This window comes from Rana temporaria, chromosome 6, assembly GCF_905171775.1.
Source record: "Rana temporaria chromosome 6, aRanTem1.1, whole genome shotgun sequence".
Classification (NCBI taxonomy): domain Eukaryota; kingdom Metazoa; phylum Chordata; class Amphibia; order Anura; family Ranidae; genus Rana; species Rana temporaria.
This window is the reverse complement of record NC_053494.1, coordinates 18898369-18921581: the sequence shown is the minus strand read 5'-3', so window position 1 is coordinate 18921581 and position 23213 is coordinate 18898369. Positions and strand designations below refer to the sequence as shown.

Genomic DNA, 23213 nt, shown 5'->3' with positions numbered 1-23213 from the left:
AATCAGTTACGCATAAATTTGGCTAAGATATGAGCGGCGTAAGTCTCTTACACCGTCGTATCTTGGGTGCATATTTACGCTGGCCGCTAGGTGGTGCTTCGGTAGATTTCCGCGTCAAATATGCTAATGAGCTAGATACGCCGATTCACGAACGTACGTGCGCCCCCGGCGTAGCAAGATACGTCGTTTACGTAAGACATACGCCGGCGTAAAGTTACCCCTCATAAAGCAGGGGTAAGTCATGTTAGGTATGGACGTCGAAAACGTCGGAACAGCGTCGTGTTTTACGTTGTTTGCGTAAGGACCCTTTCACATTTCTTACAAAATACGAACGGGTCCGAATAGGAAAACTTGCGTCTTACGAAATACGAACGGGTCCGAAAAGGAAAACTTGCGTCTTACGAAATACGAACGGGTCTGAATTGGAAAACTTGTGTGTTACAAAATACGAACGGGTCCGAATTGGAAAACTTGTGTGTTACAAAATACGAACGGGTCCGAATTGGAAAACTTGCGTCTTACGAAATACGAACGGGTCCGAATAGGAAAACTTGCGTCTTACGAAATACGAACGGGTCCGAATAGGAAAAACTTGTGTCTTACGAAATACGAACGGGTCCGAATAGGAAAACTTGCGTCTTACGAAATACGAACGAGTCCGTATAGGAAACCTTGCGTCTTACGAAATACGAACGAGTCCGAATAGGAAAACTTGCGTCTTACGAAATACAAACGGGTCCGAATAGGAAAACTTTCATCTTACGAAATACGAACGGGTCCAAATAGGAAAACTTGCGTCTTACGAAATACAATGGGTCCGAATAGGAAAACTTTCATCTTACGAAATACGAACGGGTCCAAATAGGAAAACTTGTGTCTTACGAAATACGAACGGGTCCGAATAGGAAAACTTTCATCTTACGAAATACGATTGGGTCCGAATAGGAAAACTTGCGTCTTACGAAATACGAACGGGTCCGAATTGGAAAACTTGCGTCTTACGAAATACGAACGGGTCCAAATTGGAAAACTTGCGTGTTACAAAATACGAACGGGTCCGAATTGGAAAACTTGCGTGTTACAAAATACGAATGGGTCCGAATAGGAAAACTTGCGTGTTACGAAATACGAACGGGTCCGAATAGGAAAACTTGCGTCTTACAAAATACGAACGGGTCCGAATTGGAAAACTTGTGTCTTACAAAATACGAACGGGTCCGAATTGGAAAACTTGTGTCTTACAAAATACGAACGGGTCCGAATAGGAAAACTTGCGTCTTACGAAATACGAACGGGTCCGAATTGGAAAACTTGCGTGTTACAAAATACGAACGGGTGCGAATTGGAAAACTTGCGTGTTACAAAATACGAACGGGTCCGAATTGGAAAACTTGCGTCTTACAAAATACGAACGGGTCCGAATTGGAAAACTTGCGTCTTACAAAATACGAACGGGTCCGAATTGGAAAACTTGCGTCTTACGAAATACGAACGGGTCCAAATTGGAAAACTTGCGTGTTACAAAATACGAACGGGTCCGAATTGGAAAACTTGCGTGTTACAAAATACGAATGGGTCCGAATAGGAAAACTTGCGTGTTACGAAATACGAACGGGTCCGAATAGGAAAACTTGCGTCTTACAAAATACGAACGGGTCCGAATTGAAAAACTTGTGTCTTACAAAATACGAACGGGTCCGAATTGGAAAACTTGTGTCTTACAAAATACGAACGGGTCCGAATAGGAAAACTTGCGTCTTACAAAATACGAACGGGTCCGAATTGGAAAACTTGCGTGTTACAAAATACGAACGGGTCCGAATAGGAAAACTTGCGTCTTACAAAATACGAACGGGTCCGAATTGGAAAACTTGTGTCTTACAAAATACGAACGGGTCCGAATTGGAAAACTTGCGTGTTACAAAATACGAACGGGTCCGAATTGGAAAACTTGCGTCTTACAAAATACGAACGGGTCCGAATTGGAAAACTTGCGTGTTACGAAATACGAACGGGTCCGAATTGGAAAACTTGCGTGTTACAAAATACGAACGGGTCCGAATTGGAAAACTTGCGTCTTACAAAATACGAACGGGTCCGAATTGGAAAACTTGCGTCTTACAAAATACGAACGGGTCCGAATTGGAAAACTTGCGTCTTACGAAATACGAACGGGTCCAAATTGGAAAACTTGCGTGTTACAAAATACGAACGGGTCCGAATTGGAAAACTTGCGTGTTACAAAATACGAATGGGTCCGAATAGGAAAACTTGCGTCTTACGAAATACGAACGGGTCCGAATAGGAAAACTTGCGTCTTACAAAATACGAACGGGTCCGAATTGAAAAACTTGTGTCTTACAAAATACGAACGGGTCCGAATTGGAAAACTTGTGTCTTACAAAATACGAACGGGTCCGAATAGGAAAACTTGCGTCTTACAAAATACGAACGGGTCCGAATTGGAAAACTTGCGTGTTACAAAATACGAACGGGTCCGAATTGGAAAACTTGCGTGTTACAAAATACGAACGGGTCCGAATTGGAAAACTTGCGTGTTACAAAATACGAACGGGTCCGAATTGGAAAACTTGCGTGTTACAAAATACGAACGGGTCCGAATTGGAAAACTTGCGTCTTACAAAATACGAACGGGTCCGAATTGGAAAACTTGCGTGTTACGAAATACGAACGGGTCCGAATTGGAAAACTTGCGTGTTACGAAATACGAACGGGTCCGAATAGGAAAACTTGCGTGTTACAAAATACGAACGGGTCCGAATTGGAAAACTTGCGTGTTACAAAATACGAACGGGTCCGAATAGGAAAACTTTCATCTTACGAAATTACGAATCTTTACGAATCTACAGAACGAGACGAAACGAACAAAAAAAAACATGACATTTTTTGTTGTGCACATGTCTATTATGAACAAGCAAAACTGAATGTCAGGCTCATAATCCCCTCAAACGTATACGCCGGAGGATGAACTGACTCTGTGGCGGAGGCAACCGTCATGTCCCAGGCATCTACAAAACCCACATTGACGCCTTGGAAAACTTCTTTAAGCACCAGGTATTGCGCATAACCGTGAAAATCACCAATTCTTTCTGGTGGAGCATTTCTTTCTCTGGTGTTTTCAGTTTTGATGATAACTTTGGTTTCTGGACTCCGGAGAAGGAGGCGTTCCACCGCTCTGCGGATGTTCAGTGCCCGTCTAATAAAAAGATGCAGAGGGAATTGTCGGAAGTGCTGCCCCATGGTAATGACAAAGATGGTGTCCTTTCCTCCACCTTGTCTGTCAATCTGGCGGCTCGTGTACATGTCCTCCATGAAGTAGTAGAAGACGAAGCTCTCGAGGGGAAACCCGTGCCTTTTATAAGATATATAGATATCTTTTTCCATGTTTATAGCCTCGAGCGTCTTCTCCCAAGAGCCCCATCCAGTCTCATGATGCCGAAAATATTTCACAACTGGTGGAGACAAGAGAAACCTATCATGTTATATATACACTGGATAATATCATGTGCATGGTCTTTTAAAGTGTATCTCTACAATACATTACTTTTCCCCATGTTTTAATTCTTTGGCAGGGCCGATGCTACCACTTGGCAAACTAGCCTAGGACGTACTGCTGCCTAGGGGGCGCCTGGCCACTGGTGTTTCTACTCTCTTCTCTCTGCAACAAACAACTAAGGCTCCATTCACACCTAGGCGTTTTAACGCCTGAAGCGCGACGCTACAATACGCCGGAGGGTCGAAATTACATTAGTCTCTATGGAGACTGTTCACATCTCAACACCGAACGCTGAAACGACGATCGCCTGAAGCTCAAACAAGTCCCGGACCCTTTTTTGTCGCGCGTATCGGGCGGTTTGGGCGTATTTGAGCGTTTCCACTTCCCATAGAAAGTAATGGAAACGCTCGATTCAAGCGACTTGCGCGACAACGGGCGTTTGCTACGGGCGTTTCGTCGCTTTAATCAATAGAACTTGTCGCCCATGCAGAAGATTAAAAAAATCTACCAACATAGCAACAAGTGATGAAAAGATGATAATTTTTCCTATTGGCTAAAATAAAAAACGTCGAAGTACAAAAACGTCGGACAACGCTGTATGCAAACGCGCAAATAAGCAGGAATACGCGCAACAAAACGGCAGAAAAAAAACCCAAAAAAACGACCGAACGACCGACGCTCAGGTGTGAATGCAGCCTAAGTCTCAGCATCAACAGGCAGCTGCCGCTCCATTCACACATAGTGTCAGGCCCCGTACACACGTCCGAGGAACTCGACGTGCCAAACACATCGAGTTCCTCGTCGAGTTCAGTGTTGAAGCCGCCGAGGATCTCGGCGAGCCGACTTTCCGCATTGAACAACGAGGAAATAGAGAACATGTTCTCTATTTGGCCCGACGAGTTCCTCGTCGGCTTCCTCGCTGAAAAGTGTACACACGACCGAGTTTCTCGGGCAAAATACGGCTCCGATCGAGTTTCTGGCTGAATTCTGCCGAGAAACTCGGTCGTGTGTACGGGGCCTCAGAGGCGCAGCGGTGGCAGAGGACTGTGTCTGTGTCCCAACTCCCAAATGAATGGAAGAAAGCAAACATTCATTGATGGGCGCTGGTGAGGCTGCATTCTATGGGTGCTGGTGAGGCTGCATTGATGGGCGCTGTTGAGGCTGCATTTGATGGGCGCTGGTGGGCTGCATTGATGGGCGCTGGTAGGCTTCATTGATGGGTGCTGGTAGGCTGCATTGATGGGGGCTGGTGAGGCTGGATTGATGGGGCAGGTGAGGCTGCATTTGATGGGTGCTGGTGAGGCTGCATTGATGGGTGCTGGTAGGCTGCATTAATGGGAACTGGTGAGGCTGCATTAATGGGAGCTGGTGAGGCTGCATTTGATGGGTGCTGGTGGGCTGCATTTGATGGGCGCTTCATTAAAAAGGTGGGGTATACATGGGCATGGCAAAGGGGGTGGAGTCAGGGGTGGGGCCAAGGGGCGGCAAAATTAGTTTCACCTAGGGCACAGGTGTCAAACACAAGGCCAAATCCGGCCCTCCAGGCCATTTCATGTGGCCCTCGCACCTCTCCTGCCGCTGCAGGAGAGCTCCTATAACATAGGAGCGCACCCCCAAGGTAACCCCCCTCAGGAGAGAGCTTCCCAGAGGGGGTTAGCTCTTGTGGGGAGGAGCCAAAAGAGCCGCCGTGGAACCCCAGAAGAGGACGTTCGGGGCCACTCTGTGCCAAACGAACTGCACAGTGGAGGTAAGTATGATATGTTTGTTATTAAAAAAAAAAAAGAACCTTTAGTGTCCCTTTAAGCTTTACCTGACCAAAGGGGAGCAGATAAGAGATTCTCCCTTCATTTCTCCCTAATCTAAAAAAAATACAGACTAATGCCGCGTACACACAATCGGAAATTCCGACAAATTTTCGTTGTCGTAAATTGCGACAGAAAAAGTCAGATGGAGTCTACACACGGTCGGAATTTCCGACCAAAAGCTCACATCGAACTTTTCTTGTCGGAATTTCCTTTCGTGTGTATGCACCTCCCCAACGTAGTGGCGTGATACCCCTCCACACCACCGCAGCTCTATACATGTTCTGGTCTTCACATGTAAGGATACCTTCCTAACTCTTTTATGGGACTAATCTCCCTCACCTATACTTATGCAGTTTACATCTGCGTTTTTGCATCTATTCACAAACATTGACCAGTCTATTAACCGCTGCGGTATATACACCTGGATTCATCCACCAGCCTACTCCTCACTTTAATCGTTTTTGAAGTCTGGACCTTGTTACTTCTTGATCCAGCCGTTCCATTGGAAACTACACTTACCCTTATCCATTTCCGTGGATGAAAGTCTATAGCTCCTGAAGAAGCATTCAACTGCGAAACATGTAGAGCTCATGTACAAATACGCCTATCAAAACTTAGGTTGGTGTCCTGAGTGGACTCATTGTGGTTTTAGCACAACTCTATTGAGTTGTACAGTATTACAGAACTATTCTGTGACTACTTATGTTTTTAATGTAATTTTTTATCATTTGTACTGTAAATGTCGGTTCAATCACCCATGTGTTTGGGATTGCATCAATAAATATTTATTCTGTGTTAACCATTGGTGCCTAGAAAGTCCATTATTTCTTGAAACAATAAATTCCTCTACTACTATCTAGGACGTGGCACTGCAGTACCCTAGGACACCCACCCACGACAAGGGGGCACTCTTTACGTCTAGAGGAAAAGAGATTTCACCTCCAAATACGTAAAAGGTTTTTTCACAGTAAGAGCTGTGAAAATGTGGAACAGACTCCCTCCAGAGGTGGTTCTGGCCAGCTCAGTAGATTGCTTTTAGAAAGGCCTGGATTCTTTCCTAAATGTACAGAATATAACTGAGTACTAAGATTTGTAGGTAAAGTTGATCCAGGGTAAATCCGATTGCCTCTCGGGGGATCAGGAAGGAATTTTTTCCCCTGCTGTAGCAAATTGGATCATGCTCTGCTGGGGTTTTTTGCCTTCCTCTGGATCAACTGTGGGTATGAAGTTGGGTGTATAGGATTGTACTGTGTTTTTTATTTTGTTTGTTTATTTTTTGTGGTTGAACTGGATGGACTTGTGTCTTTTTTCAACCTCACTAACTATGTAACTATGTAACTATGTAACCCATAGTCCATCCTATGGTTTGTGTACCTTAATTTCCTTTTTTTTAGTTTAGTGCAATTGCTGATGTGTGCAGGATTGTTTTGAGTCAGTTGGACTGATTTGCTTCCCGAACTTGTTCTTACCACAGTGGAGAGTCACATTGAATCCCATGCTTTACCTTCGGTCTAGTGCTCATCGGCCAATAGTTAGACATGAAAGGTGAACTAACTTCATGGCTAAAATGCGTATTTGCCTCTAAAAGAGCGCCCTGGATTTGGGGGCTCCTACCTTAAGGCACGTTGGAAAGCACTTACTTTGGACGCCCTCTGTGAAGTGCATGATGAACTGTCGCAATGTTGAGTCTCCGATCAGGAAGAGTTTCTTCCCCTGTAGGCATTTCACAAAGTCCTCTGCAGTTTTGTAGGTGGTCATTGTGCAGTAGGCAGGATTCCAAGTATTATTGAAAAAGTATCCGCTTGGAAGCGTGGAGTTCATTCCCGGCTGACATTTTGGCTTTGGAGGTAAAGGGATTTCTGAAAGAATGACGATTTTGCAAAAGGAGTTAATATTACATGGTAACATTAAAGATATTGGGGTAGATTCAGGTAGGGAGCGCGTATTTATGAGCGGGCGTAACGTATCCTATTTACGCTACGCCTCCGCAACTTTGACAGGCAAGTGCAGTATTCACAAAGCAAAGTTGCGGCGGCGTAGCGTAAATAGGCCGGCGTAAGCCCGCCTAATTTCAAATGTGGAACATGTGGGCGTGTTTTATGTCAATTTATTGTGACCCCACGTAAATGACGCTTTTTACGAACGGCGCATGCGCCGTCCGTGAAAGTATCCCAGTGCGCATGCTCCAAATTAACCCGCAAAAAGCCAATGCTTTCGACGTGAACGTAAATGACGCACAGCCCTATTCACGAACGACTTACGCAAGCGACGTAATCGACGGAAAATTTGACGCTGGCCCGACGTCCATACTTAACATTGCCGTAAACGGCGTATCTGTACTGGGACGGCCGGGCGTACGTTCGTGAATAGGCGTATCTAGCTGATTTACATATTCTAGGCGTAAATCAGCGTACACGCCCCTAGCGGCCAGCGTAAATATGCAGTTAAGATACGACGGCGTAGGAGACTTACGCTGGTCGTATATTAGACAAATTTTGGCGTATCTGATTCTTTGAATCAGGCGCCAAGATACGACGCCTCAGACTCAGAGATTCGACGGCGTATCTCCTACCTAAATCTGGCCCATTGTATAAAGTTAATCTTAACAAGTTTTACAAGTTCAATCTCACAAAAATGATCCTTTGCATCTACATGTAGCACGGTCCTCTGATCTGAGGTGTGAATGTGCAGGTAATTGGGACTGATCTCGGGTGTGCAGTGGTATCAATTGGGACTGATCTGAGGAGTGAAGGTGCAGGAATTAAGGTAAGGCGACCAGCCGCCGCAGTTATACGGCGGCAGGTCGGCTCTCCTGCACGAGAGCCCGTAGCTATACGTCGGCTCTCTAAGCGGCCACTAGGGGAGTCCCTGACTCCCGTGCGCGTGCACGGCGGGCGCGATCGCCGCCGGGCACCCGCGATTGCTCGTTACAGAGCGAGGACCGGGAGCTGTGTTGCTCCCGGTCCTGTCAGGGGAGAAATGCCTGACCGTCTGTTCATACAATGTATGAACAGCGATCAGTCATTTCCCCTAGTGAGGCCACCCCCCCTACATTTAGAACACACCCAGGGAACATACTTAACCTCTTCCCCGCCCCCTAGTGTTAACCCCTTCCCTGCCAGTGGCATTTTTATAGTAATCCAATGCATTTTTATAGCACTGATCTCTATAAAAATGCCAATGGTCCCAAAAATGTGTCAAAAGTGTCCGAAGTGTCCGCCATAATGTCGCAGTACCGGAAAAAAAAATCGCTGATCGCCGCCATTACTAGTAAAACAAAAAATATTAATAAAAATGCCATAAAAATACCCCCTATTTTGTAAACGCTATAACTTTTGCGCAAACCAATCAATAAACGTTTATTGCGTTTTTTTTTTACGAAAAATAGGTAGAAGAATAGGTATCGGCCTAAACTGAGGAAAAAAATAGTTTTTTAATATATTTTTGGGGGATATTTATTATAGCAAAAAGTAAAAAATATTATTTTTTTTCAAAATGGTTGCTCTATTTTTGTTTATAGCGCAAAAACTAAAAACCGCAGAGGTGATCAAATACCACCAAAAGAAAGTTCTATTTCTGGGAAAAAAAGGACGCCAATTTTGTTTGGGAGCCAATTGCCAGTTAAAGCGACGCAGTGCCGAATCGCAAAAAGTGCTCTGGTCTTTGACCAGCAATATGGTCTGGGGGTTAAGTGTATAATGACGGTGTGGCACTACAGGTCAGAAAACCAACACCTATTGGGTTTCTGACCTGTAGTGACACACCGTCATCATACAGCTATGTCTGTGAGTATTTTAGACTGTGGGGGCCTCTATGGGTTTTATTCTTTATTTCTACCTCTAATTACCAACCCCCCTTTTCCTTGGCAGGGTCAGATCATATAAGATACTTTCATATACTACATACCTTAAAGGAGTTGTAAAGGTTTGTTTTTGATCTTCTAAATAGGTTCTTTAAAGCCAGGGTTTGACAAAACCCAGGTGCCAGGTCGCCATTGCGGCTAGAATTAGCGACCTGGGGCATCATGTGTCTCCGTGCTCCTCCGCCTCGCGATCATATCGGGCCGTACCGGTCGGTAATTGAGGCCTTCTGCAGGCCTATGCTTTAGTTCTGTGATCTGGCGCCATCTTGTGGTGGCCGTTGGTAGGACAATACAACCAGCAATGCTAATGGTGCTTCCCCTATCTGTTTTCACCGCCATCTCCTTCCCTCTAATTAGAACCCCCAGGGCTCCATGTGGCAAACGCCCTTTTTTTTATAAATGTTTATTTTTTTATTTTTGTGTATATATTTTTTTTTATTAAAGGGCCCCAGGGCCCTGGATGGCAACCCCCCCTTTTTTTTATTTATTTATAAATGTTTATTTTTATTATTTATTTTTTATTAAAGGGCCCAGAGGTCCTGGATGGCAACCCCCCTTTCTTTTATAATTTCTTTAAAAAAAAAATATTAAGGGGCCCAGAGGTCCCCAGGGCCCTGGATAGCTACCCCCCTTTTTTTCATATATGTTTTTCTTTTTTTTGTAAAGGCCCCCCCCACTTCTCAATTTCAGGCGGCAGCACCACCCCCCCCCCCCCGGTTCCCTGCTCAAGGGGCCCCATGCCTGAAGCTGTGTAAGGGGCCCCATAATTCCTGATGGCGGCCCTGGCAGGGATACACCAACTTTTCAAAAGTCAGGCTAAGTATATTCAAACTCCATTTACAGGTGACCCATTGGCACTTTATGATGTCAGTTCCTCAGTTTTATAAGATGGCATGTACCCGGGAGCTCCAATAAATATCCAAGGCAAAGTGTCGTTACACCCTGTGCCAGCACAGATGCGATATAAAAATGATCTTTCTTTAGGATAATAACATAGTAGTTTAAGGAAGTTCCACTCTTTATTGTTGAGTTACACCCTATACATACTACCTTTTTATTTTTATAGCATAATTCGGATGCCACATGTTGCAACAAACAAATTTGTAATATACAAGGCCAATACCTTCTAGTTTATGAATAGACTTACCATCACATTTTGTAACTCTTATGGGTCCGAGGTTTTTGACAATTTCGATACCCACTCTTGACCTACAAGAAATAGGTGAAGTTACTTTCAAATGCATAGCTAGCATAACGATCTTAAAAAAAAAGTTAAAGGGCTAGATTCAGAGACAGTTACGCCGGCGTATCAGTAGATACGCCGTCGTAACTCTGAATCTACGCCGTCGTAAATTTAAGCGTATTCTGGAAACCAGATACGCTTAAATTAGTCTAAGATACGAGCGGCGTAAGTCTCCTACGCCGTCGTATCTTAGGCTGCATATTTACGCAGGGTGCTAGGTGGCGCTTCCGTCGATTTCAGCGCAGAATATGCAAATGAGCTGGATACGCAGATTCAGAAAGGTTCGTGCGCCCGGCGGATTTTTTTTACGTCGTTTGCGTAAGGCTTTTTCCGGCGTAACGTTACTCCTGCTATATGAGGCATAGCCAATGTTAAGTATGGACGTCGGGACAGCGTCGAATTTTACGTCGTTTGCGTAAGTCGTTCGCGAATAGGGCTTTGCGTAAATTACGGTCACGTCGAAAGCATTGACTATTTGCGACGTGATTAGGAGCATGCGCACCGGGATACGTTCACGGCCGGCGCATGCGCTGTTCGTCAGAAACGTCATTTAAGTGGGGTCATGTTTTATTTACATAAAACACGCCCACCTCTTGACAATTTGAATTCGGCGCGCTTACGCCGGCAGATTTACGCTACGCCGCCGCAACTTACGGAGCAAGTGCTTTGTGAATACTGCACTTGCCTCTCTAAATTGCGGCGGCGTAGCGTAAATAACATACGCCTGCACAAATTTACGCCCCCCTACCTGAATCTAGCCCAAAGTCTCTAAGATAATTTACAGGTCTTGGGTAATCTTTACTTAAATTGGTTCTTCGGAGGTCAAGCGGAAGAATTCCCCCTAGTGGTCAGTAGGAAGAATGCAATCCTTACAGCAGTGGGCAGAATTCCACCTTCAAAGACAGCTAAAAAGATCATTGGGGTCATGCTGGGACCCTCCCTTCTAGATTGTAAGCTCTAATGAGCAGGGGCCTATTATTATTATTTAGGTACTTATATAGCGCTGTCAATTTATGCAGTGCTTTACATATACATTGTACATTCACATGGGTCCCTACCCTCAAGGAGCTTACAATCTAAGGTCCCTAACTCACATTCATATACTAGGGCCAATTTAGACAGAAGTTAATTAAAGTGGATGTCACAATGTAGAGAATAAGATTTCCTATAATCTGTGCCCAGTCTTGCCACACAGAGTTAATCCAGCTTTGAGCAATCCTCTATTATTGTTCAGTGAAAATTAACAGACTTCCAGATAAAAACCCGTCTAAATAAAAAGTCCTTTCCTCTCTCCTTGCTTTGAGTGACATTTACATATCTAGTTTGGATATGTTTATCATATGTTATGTTTATCATAATATGAGGTGATCCACAGTTTATTGTATATTACCAGGATGTGTTATGTGGGGGAGGGGTGGATTTCTCAATTTTTATACTGTGGATCACCTCATATTATGATAAACATAACATAACGTATGATAAACATGTCCAAGCTAGATATGTAAATAACCTGTCACTCAAAGCAAGGAGAGAGGAAGGACTATTTATTTAGACAGGTTTTATCTGGAAGTCTGTTAATTTTCACTGAACAATAAAAGAGGATTGCTCAGAGCTGGATTAACTCTGTGGCAAGACTGGGCACAGATGATAGGAAATCTTATACTCTACTTGCTTCTTTCGGCAACTTGTGACGCTCCTTATGCGACGGGGGGGGGGGGGGGTAGTTTTTGTCATCACGTCAATCACCTGCTGGATGGGAACGCCCACTCCCGCGGGATTCACTACCCGGAAGCCAGGGAAGAAAACAGGCAAGTGCTTGATTCACAAAGCACTTGCCTGTAAAGTTGCGACGGCGTAGCGTAAATACGCCCGGCGCAAGCCCGCCTAATTCAAATGATCCGGGTAGGGGGCGTGGATCATTTAAATTAGGCGCATTCCCGCGCCGATCGTACTGCGCATGCGCCGTCCCTAAAATGTCCCGACGTGCATTGCGCTAAATGACGTCGCAAGGACGTCATTGGTTTCGACGTTAACGTAAATGGCGTCCAGCGCCATTCACGGACGACTTACGCAAACGACGTTAAATTTCAAATTTCGATGCGGGAAGACGTCCATACTTAACATTGGCTACGCCACCTAGGGGGCAGCTTTATCTTTACGCCGCTAATCTCTTACGGAAACGGCGTAAGTTTACTGCGACGGGAAAGCGTACGTTCGTGAATCGGCGTAACGACTCATTTGCATATTCTACGCCGACCGCAATGGAAGCGCCACCTAGCGGCCAGCGTAAATATTGCAGCCTAAGATCCGACGGTGTAAGACACTTACACCTGTCGGATCTTAGGCATATCTATGCGTAACCTGATTCTATGAATCAGGCGCATAGATACGACCGGCCGGCCTTAGAGATACGACGGCGTATCAGGAGATACGCCGTCGTATCTCCTATGTGAATCTGGCCCATCATGTTTGTTTCATATCAAATCCATTGTGGTGGTGTATAGAGCCAAAAATATTAAAATATTTATGGACCTGACTGTATGTATAGCAGTATAAGCAGTATATTGTTCTTTTTAGTTGGAGCAAACATAAGACCATAAGCAATTCCCATAGGGAATTCATCAAACATAAACTGGGATTTTTCTTGGTTGAAAATGATCTTCTCTGTCTAGAATCGACTACACATTTAGGGCCAGATTCTCCAAGATCCCGCGTTGGCGTAGTGTAAGCCATTTACACTACGCCGCCACAAATTACTGGAGCAAGTGCCGTATTCTCCAACCACTTGCTCTGTAATTTGCGGCGGCGTAGTGTAAATGGCCCGGCGTAAGGCCGCGTAATTCAAAGGGGGCGGCTTGTATTTAAATTAAGCGCGCCCCCGCGCTGATCGAACTGTGCATGCGCCGGGCGTAAAAATAGCCCAGTGCGCATGCTCCAGCTCACGACGGAAAACGTCAATGACGCCGACGTGAGCGTCATTGACGTAAAGTCCTATTCGCGAACGATTTAGGAAAACGACGTAAACGACGGAAAAAGACGACGCTGACCCGACGCCATACTTAACATGGCATACGACGGACCTTCGTAAACTTGCCCCTCATGTAGCAGGGGCAAGTTTACGCTTACGGAAACGTCGTAAATTCACTGCGTCGTCCGCGCGTACGTTCGGGAATCTCGCGTAAATAGCTAATTTGCATAGACGACGGGGAAAACGACGATGCGACACCTAGCGGCGGGAAAAAAAATTGCATTTAAGATCTGACAGCGTAAGAGCCTTACGCCTGTCAGATCTAATGGATATCTATGCGTAACTGATTAAAAGAATCAGTCGCATAGATACGCCGGGCCAGATTAGGACTTACGACGGCGCAAATGGCGTTGCGCCGTCGTAAGCCTTTTAAGAATCTGGCCCTTAGTGAATAACTCCTATATACAGCAGTTTGTGTGGTATATATATTGTTTGCTATATATTATACCCATCAAATATTGGTTTCTCTTCAGGCTTCAAATATGACGCATGGAGGTCCACGGCTCTCATGTCTCTTAAACAGTCACAAGGTAAGTTAGGAGGTTTCTGGCAGTAGAAGACCTCTTCATAGAGTTTGTCTTTATATTCACAAGTCTCTCCAGCTGAATTCAGTTGAAAGCCACAAGTAGAGATTGCCTCTTGACCTAAGTAGACATATCTCCCCTGGAAGCCAAGAACTCCCAAACTTGAATGTCTTGACCTCCAGAGGGCCGCAATCCCTTCACTGGGGTGCCATAACAAAATGGAGGCCTTGATTTGGCCTGCCCAGTATAAAGGGAAGTGGACCCGGTAAGACCCATTGTTCAAGTCTTCCACCTTTCCTGATACAGAAGCTCCAAGCTCTGCAGAAAACAGCCTAGGTCTTAAAAGATCTCCTCCGTAAGTTTTCCTGTTGTTCAAATAATCATACATGTCCACTTGTATGACAAAGTCTTCCCCAACGCAGTATCGCTCTCTGGGATTCGCTAAAAAAACTTTGCTGTTTTGCGCACTGGTGGTTTTGTCAATATGAGTGAATGCCACATTGGGGATAAGGCTTTGCATTTTGTTAAAGACGCCATCAATTTGAAGTTGACTTTTGTTTGGTGGAAGTTCTGGGACTGTCTGGGACGTACCTCTGAAAGAGTGCTGTAAGGGAAATAAAAATGATTTAGTGTTTATTCCTGTCAATGTTTAAATACTGTAATATAAAAAAAATCTGCAGCTGACTTAACTTTGAGTCCTAGATAAACACCTTGGGGCAGATTCACGTAGAGGCGCGTAAAATTGTGCGGGCGTAACGTATCTGATTTACGTTACGCCTCCGCAACTTACACAGGCAAGTGCTGTATTCTCAAAGCCCTTGCTCCGTAAGTTGCGGCGGCGTAGCTTAAATCGGCCGGCATAAGCCCGCCTAATTCAAATTTGGATCAGGGGGGCGTGTTTTATGCTAAACTTCTGTGACCCGACGTGATTGACGTTTTTATGGAACGGCACATGTGCCGTCCGTGGAATTTCCCAGTGTGCATTGCTCCAAAGTACGCCGCAAGGACGTCATTGGTTTAGACGTGAACGTAAATGACGTCCAGCCCCATTCACGGACGACTTACGCAAACGACGTAACTTTTTCAAATTTCGACGCGGGAACGACGGCCATACTTAACATTGGCTGCGCCTCATATAGCAGGGGCAACTTTACGCCGGGAAAAGCCTAACGTAAACGTTGTAACTTTACTGCGCCGGCCGTGCGTACGTTCGGGAATTTGCGTATCTAGCTCATTTGCATACTTGACGCAGAATTCAACGGAAAGCGCCACCTAGCGGGCAAAAAAAAAATGCAGTTAAGATCCGACGGCGTAAGAGACTTACGCCTGTCGGATCTAATGGATATCTATGCGTAACTGATTCTAAGAATCAGGCGCATAGATACGACCGCGCAACTCAGAGATACGACGGCATATCTGGAGATACGCCGTCGTATCTCGGTTGTGAATCTGGGCCCTTGTGGGTAGGTGCAGCGTGGTGTTGCAGCATTGACACACACTCAGTTTGAAATGGTGCTAGAAGAGGAGGGAAGGGGCGGCTTACACGCAGAGCTGACAGCCAGGGAGGGCGGGGGGATAAGGACACAGGAGAGCAGTGAGTAGAGCAGCGGATGACGAAGGCATGTAAACTGACCACAGTGTCAGGGCTCAGCAGCCACGATTAACTGTGGTCAGTTTACAGGGAGGAGAACATAGCCAAGCAGGATCAGCCAGGTATTTTGGGTGATACAGGGGGGGGGGCAAATTACACAGCACAAGCACTGTGCTGTTATTCATACTTTAAAGCAGGGGTCTCCAAACTTTTTAACACAAGGGCCACATTGTAGATTTTACAAGTATTTGGGGGCCGAAAAAAAAAAAGTTATGTATAAAATATCAGCGGTGTCCTCATCAGTGTCTCCATCAGCGGTGTCCCCGTCAGCAGTGACCCATGTCCCCATCAGAAGTGTCCCCATCAGCAGTGTCCCCATCAGCGGTTTTCCATCAGCGGTGACCCCATGTCCCCATCAGCAGTGTCCCCATCAGCAGTGTCCCCATCATTGCTGATGGGGACACCGCTGATGGGCACACCAATGATGGGGACCCTGCTGATGGGGACACCGCTAATGGGGACACTGGAGTCCCCATCAGCAGTCTCCCCATCATCGCTGATGGGGACATCATGATGGGGACACCGCTGATGAGGACACCGGTGTCCCCATCAGCGGTGTCCCCATCAGTGGCGTCCCCATCATTGGTGTGTTCATCAGTGGTGTCCCCATCTTTGCTGATGGGGACACTGCTGATGGGCACACCAATGATGGGGACGCCGCTGATGGGGACACCGCTGATGGGGACACCATGTCCCCTTCAGTGGTGTCCCCATCAGCGGCGTCCCCATCATTGCTAATGGGGACACTGCTGATGGGGACACTGCTGATGGGCACACCAATGATGGGGACACTGCTGATGGGGACACAGCGATGGGGACACCGCGATGGGGACACTGCGATGGGGACACCGGTGTCCCCATCAGCGGTGACCCCATGTCCCCATCAGCGGTCTCCCCATCAGCAGTGACCCCATCAACGGCGTCCCCATCATTGGTGTCCCCATCAGCGGTGTCCCCATCATTGCTGATGGGGACACTGCTGATGGGCACACCAATGATGGGAATGCCGCCGATGGGGATGCCAATGATGGGGACAGCGCTGATGGGGACACCAGTGTCCCCATCAGCACTGTCCCCATTAGTGGTGTCCCCATCAGAGGTGTCCCCATTAGTGGTGTCCCCATCAGAGGTGTCCCCAGCAATGTTCCCATCAGCACAGCAATGTAGCAATCTCCCCTGTAGTGTGCTTATCAGAGTTGTGCAACACAATAACATGACTTCAGCTCTTCTGCAGCTTTTCTGCAGCTCCCGTCTCCGAGGCGCCGCACCTCCCCTCTTCCCGCCCGCTGTTTGAAGTTACGAGCCTTCCACGAGTGACGTCACAGGCGCGGCACCTCCCCTCTTCCTACCCGCTGTTTGAATTAATGATCCTTCAACAAGTGTAGCAGCGGGCGGGAAGAGGGGAGGTGCCGCGCCAGTGACATCACTCGTGGAAGGATCGTAACTTCAAACAGCGGGCGGGAAGAGGCAGCAGCCAATGTAAAAAAACGGCGCTGCTTCTCCTTTTAAAAAAAACGGCATTGCAGCATGGGCGGCTTGGTTTTCACTGCGGGCCGCATAAAACACACAAGCGGGCCAGATGTGGCCCGCGGGCCGGGGTTTGGAGACCCCCTGCTTTAAAGGAACGGGATCCTTTTTGCCACCTTTCAGGAGGGAGGGGGAGGGAGAAGTAGATACCTGTCTAAGCCAGGTATTTGCTCCCACTTCCGGGCATAGATAGCCACAGAGGGCCAGATTCTCAGAAGAGTTACGACGGTGTATCTCAGGAAACTCCGTCGTATCTCTGTTTCTGAGCCCGGGTATCTATGCGAGTGATTCCTAGAATCATTTTTGCATAGATACGGCCAAGATCCGACAGGTGTAAGTCACTTACACCGTCGGATCTTAGATGTAATGCGACGCCGGCCGCTAGGTGGCGTTTACGTTCAGTTCTCATTTGACTATGCAAATGAGCCTGATACGCCGATTCCCGAACAAATTTGCGTTGCGTAGTCGTCGCGTACGTCGTTTCCATAAGCGTAAGGTTACCCCTGCTATATGAGGGGTAACCTTACGCCAGTCCGCCGTATGCCATGTTAAGTATGGCGTCGGGTCCGCGTCGGCTTTTTCCGTCGGTTACGTAGTTTTCCTAAGTCGTTCACGAATACGACTTTACGTCAATGACGCTCACGTCGGCGTCATTGACGTTTTCCGTCGTGAGCTGGAGCATGCGCACTGGGCTATTTTTCCGCCCGGCTCATGAGCAGTTCGATCGTCGCGGGGGCGCGCTTAATTTGGATACAAGCCGCCCCCTTTGAATTACGCGGCCATAAGCCGGACCATTTACACTACGCCGCCGCAAATTACGGAGCAAGTGCTTGGAGAATACAGCACTTGATCCAGTAAGTTGCGGTGGCGTAGTGTAAATGGCTTACACTACGCCAACGCCGATTCTGTGAGAATCTGGCCCAGTATCCACAGATATCTACGCCACATCAGGCCCCTCCTCCGTCCCCTCCTCTGTCTTCTGGGAGACACACAGGTCCCAGAAGACAGCAGGGACCAGTGAGGACGCGCAGCCCGACTCGCGCATGCGCAGTAGGGAACCAGGCTGTGAAGCCCGCAAGGCTTCACTTCTTGATTCCCTTACCGAAGATGGCGGCACCTCCACCCGAGAGCCGAGGGACAGATCGGCTTCGGGTGCCGACGTTGCGGGCACCCAGGACAGGTAAGTGTCCATATTTTAAAAGTCAGCAGCTGCAGTATTTGTAGCTGCTGACTTTTAAATAAAAAAAATTCGGAGGAACTCCGCTTTAATGTATAGAATGCATTCGGGTGAAAAAACTTTCGTTTTTACAAACACTTTAACAGATTGATGTATTCATTATCTGGTTGAAACAATTGATAACTTAAAAATATAGCACTGCCCATTTGGGGGGGGGGGGAGGGGTGTCTACATTTTTGTGACATTCACATTTTTTTCAGACAATCTCGCAATCTTTCAAAGACCAGTAATGCACACATGAGCTGCTTGGGAGTAATAATTGGTTTATTTTCAATTACCTGCATTGTTGTCCAGTGCCAGAGGAAGCCCAGGAAGACGATGACGCCTAAAATCGGCAGTATGACCTTTCGGTTGCGCATTCTGTCAAGCAATAAGGCAACCTGATAAAGGAAAGAATTCATATTTTTAGGCTTATTTAAAGGACCAAAATTTATAGCGTTAGCAGTGCAGATAATACTGAGGTGCCTTGTCGCCGCCTCTGCAGCTTACGCATTTATTTGCAAATGTGTGCAAAAACTGAGACAGTTTTTGACAATTCCTTTATTAAAAAATTAAAAATAAAACAGCGTCATCTCATGTAAATCAGTCGTCAATCATGCCGCCAGCCGCACCCGAAAAAAGGACAAAAAAAAAATTGCTTCCGCGAAAATGGAGGCCATCTGCCTACTGCAGGGTATTCAGTTAGACAGTTCTTTTATAGGAAACGGTGAGGCCACCTGGTGACGTCACTGGAGGCACCGCCCCCTTGTGACATCGCCGACCCAGCATGCACCGGTCCGTGGGGACAAGGTTCTTTGGGGCAGGGGGGGCAGAGTACCCACCCACCCCTATGTTGAGGGCATGTGGCCTGGTATGGTTCAGGAGGGGGGGCGCTCTCCCCCCCTTTCCTGACCTGCCGGGCTGCATGCTCGTATAAGGGCCTGTTATGGATTTTGGGGGGGACCCCACAATGTTTTTTTTTAACATTTTTCTAATGTCGACATTCTTTTCTTTGCATCGGTTGTTAAGGACGCAGGCGGTCGGCCTCCTGGCCCTCTGCTTATAGAATAACCAGTTATTCTTCACATAGAATTCAAATCAGTCAATCATTTTTTGACCGTCCTGCATTCTAATCGTTCTGAAAAGTTGGAATTCATCCGAAAATTAATAAACAAAACAAATTTTTACGAAAACGAAACAACATTTTTACGAAAACAAAATTTAACTAAGAGCCGCCTGACGAGTCGCATCCCATTCTATGCAATAGAACCATTCTAATAGGAGGGACGCAAGTTGCTCCGACTTAGAAAAAGGTTCTTGTACGACTTCGGGGGCGGCTCGGGGGGATTTGCATTGACTTCTATACAGAAGTAATTTCGCTAATCGCCTCTGAAGTCGTCTTTAAGACAGCTTGCAGAGTCGCCCCCGAAGTCGTGCCGCCGCAGTGTGAACCGGCTCTTAAGGAATTCCGAAACCAAATTAACAAAACGAAATTAGCAACAAAACAAATCTATCCGAAACTAAACCAATTTTTCCGTTCTGCACATATCTACTTACTACCCACCTCTGAACTGTGTGTCACAACTGACCCCTGAACTCTGCATCACTTACCTCTGACTGTACTCACCATCGCATTGAAATCCGCGCCGAAATCCTCTGGCGATGACGTGTCGCGCCGTCAGCCGCGATTATGACGCGGCGACGTGCGCGACGCTGTCATATAAGGAATTCCACGCATGCGTTGAATCATTACGACGCATGCGGGGGATCCCTTCGGACGGATGGATTCGGTGAGTCTGTACAGACCAGCGGATCCATCCGTTGGGATGGACTCCAGCAGATGGATATGTTGTGCATGTCAGCAAATATTCGATCTGCTGGAAATCCATCCCAGGGGAGATATATCCGCGGAAAAAGATCCGCTGGCGTGTACACACCATAGGATCTATCCGCTGAAACCCATTTGCTGGGATTTATCTGCGGATGGATTCTATGGTGTGTACGGGGCCTTAGAGGCGCCTCTTTTCTATTTTATACTCTGGAGCTCCTGCTGTATTTTTTTCTAATCCCCTTGTGGAGGCTTCCATTTGTGGGCATTTTATGGTTACACATCCTATCACATTACTATAATCTTTTAATATGGACTATAAACTGAAGGACCTATGAATAAATGGTTGTGGAACAAATCATTTGAGTTTCCATTATTTCTGGGGACATTTGCTTTGATATACAAGTGCTTTGGATTGCAAGCATGTTTCTGGAACGAATTATGCTCGCAATCCAAGGTTTTACTGTATATCGAACATAAAATAAGAAATATGATTGTGCCTTAATATCTACCATTAATCAATAAAACAATAAATAATTGCATATTTTACTTGTTTGTAGCTTAAATACTGAAATTTGCTCTTAAAACTGCAACTTTTGGAAATGCCAGTACAAAACTTGGCTGTGCCAGTAAATTTTGGGTGTTGTGCCAGTAAAATTTCAATCTAAAGGGTGGCAGCATTGGTACTGACCTGGAACAAGTGTGGAGGATGAAATTTTTCTGGATCAGGAGCACATCTGGAAACATGCAGCTTTGAAAAAGAGCCGATCTCTATCACAGCTCCAGCAGCTTCTCTAACAGCCAGGATCGGCCAGGCAAGATGTAGCAGTAAGCAATCTTAAAAAAAGAGAGGTCACACATTTTCATAATATTCTATAAATACATTCAAATAGTTTATGGGTTTTTGGGCTCAGGAGCGGCATCATTGGAAAATTGTGTGAATGGAATCCTTTGGCACTGGACCAACATATGCAGATCAACTTGACCTATTTTCAGAACTAAAAAGTAGAACCTCCTGCTAAATGCATGTAGGTGTAATTTGGTGTTGTGACATTATATAGTGCCGACGTACACTATAATAACAAAAGTATCGGGACGCCTGCCTTTTCACACACACACACAAACTTTAATGGCATCTCAGTCTTAGTCCGTAGGGTTCAATATTGAGTTGGCCCTAGTGACGGCTGGTGCTCAACATTTTTGGGTGGGCGTAAACAAACTGAAAAAAAAAAAGAATTGCAGCCTCACTGTGTCCATCAAACGCAGCTACTGTGCCCACCAATTGTCGCCACTGTGCCATCAAACGCAGCTACTGTGCCCACCAATTGTCGCCAGTGTGCCATCAAACGCAGCCGCTGTGCCCATCAATTGCCGCCAGTTTGCCCCATCAAATGCAGCCAGTTTGCCCCCTCAAATGCAGCCAGTTTGCCCCCTCAAATGCAGCCAGTTTGCCCCCTCAAATACAGCCAGTTTGCCCCATCAAATACAGTCAGTTTGCCCCCTCAAATACAGACAGTTTACCCCCTCAAATGCCACCAGTTTGCCCCTCAAAAACCCCCAGTTTGCCCCATAAAATGCAGCCAGTTTGCCCCCACAAATACCGCCAGTTTGCCCCCTCAAATACTGCCAGTTTTCCCCCTTAAATGCCACCAGTTTGCCTCCTCAAATGCCGCCAGTTTGCCCCCTCAAATACTGCCAGTTTGCCCCTCAAATACAGCCAGTTTGCCCCCTCAAATACAGCCAGTTTGCCCCCTCAAATACTGCCAGTTTGCCCCCTCAAAAACCCCCAGTTTGCCCCATGAAATGCAGCCAGTTTGCCCCTTCAAATACCGCCAGTTTGCCCCCTCAAATACCGCCAGTTTGCCCCCTCAAATACCGCCAGGTTGCCCCCAAGGAAAACCCCCAGTTTGCCCCCATCAAATGCAGCCAGTTTTCCCCCTCAAATGCAGCCAGTTTGCCCCATCAAATACAGTCAGTTTTCTCCCTCAAATGCCACTAGTTTGCCCCCTCAAAAACCCCCAGTTTGCCCCCATCAAATGCAGCCAGTTTGCCCCCTGAAATACAGCCAGTTTGCCCCATCAAATACAGTCAGTTTTCCCCCTCAAATACCCACAGTTTGCCCCCTCAAAAACCCCCAGTTTGCCCCATAAAATGCAGCCAGTTTGCCCCATAAAATGCAGCCAGTTTTCCCCCTTAAATGCCGCCAGTTTGCCTCCTCAAATGCCGCCAGTTTGCCCCCTCAAATACTGCCAGTTTGCCCCCTCAAATACTGCCAGTTTGCCCCCTCAAAAACCCCCAGTTTGCCCCATCAAATGCAGCCAGTTTGCCCCTTCAAATACCACCAGTTTGCCCCTTCAAAATCTAGGATGGAAAAGGACCTGGGGGTCCTAGTAGATGATAGGCTCAGCAATGGCATGCAATGCCAAGCTGCTGCTAACAAAGCAAACAGAATATTGGCATTAAAAAGGGGATTAACTCCAGAGATAAAGTGATAATTCTCCTACTCTACAAGACTCTGGTCCAGCCGCACCTGGAGTATGCTATCCAGTTCTGGGCACCAGTCCTCAGGAAGGATGTACTGGAAATGGAGAGAGTCCAGAGAAGGGCTACAAAACTAATAAGGGGACCTAGTTATGAGGAAAGGTTACAAGCACTCTCTGGAGAGGAGACGCTTGAGAGGGGATTTGATTTCAATGTACAAATACCGTACTGGTGACCCCACAATAAGGATAAAACTTTTCCGCAAAAGGGAATTTAACAAGGCAGGGGCCAGTCACTAAAATTAGAAGAGTGCGTAGAGAGTTCTTTACTGTAAGTGCGTTTAGGATGTGGAATTCCCTTCCACGGGCGGTGGTTTCAGCAGGGGGCATCGATAATTTCAAGAAACTATTAGATAAGCACCTGAACGACCACAACATACAGGGATATACAATGTAATACTGACCTATAATCACACACATAGGTTGGTCTTGATGGACTTGTGTCTTTCTTCAACCTCACCTACTATGTAAC

General features: G+C 46.5%; 1 protein-coding gene across 1 annotated transcript; it reads right to left on the bottom strand.

The window, feature by feature from the left end:
• Positions 1 to 2853: 2853 nt before the first annotated feature.
• On the bottom strand, positions 2854 to 21107 carry LOC120943208 (NXPE family member 4-like). Its single transcript, XM_040356381.1, has 6 exons — positions 20893 to 21107; positions 18673 to 18774; positions 13904 to 14583; positions 10332 to 10393; positions 6963 to 7181; positions 2854 to 3473 (listed from the first exon to the last, which is right to left on the bottom strand). The coding sequence occupies exons 2-6, from the start codon at positions 18751 to 18753 to the stop codon at positions 2926 to 2928; spliced, it is 1590 nt and encodes a 529-aa protein (XP_040212315.1). The 5' UTR covers positions 18754 to 18774; positions 20893 to 21107; the 3' UTR covers positions 2854 to 2925.
• Between the last annotated feature and the right edge of the window lie 2106 nt (positions 21108 to 23213).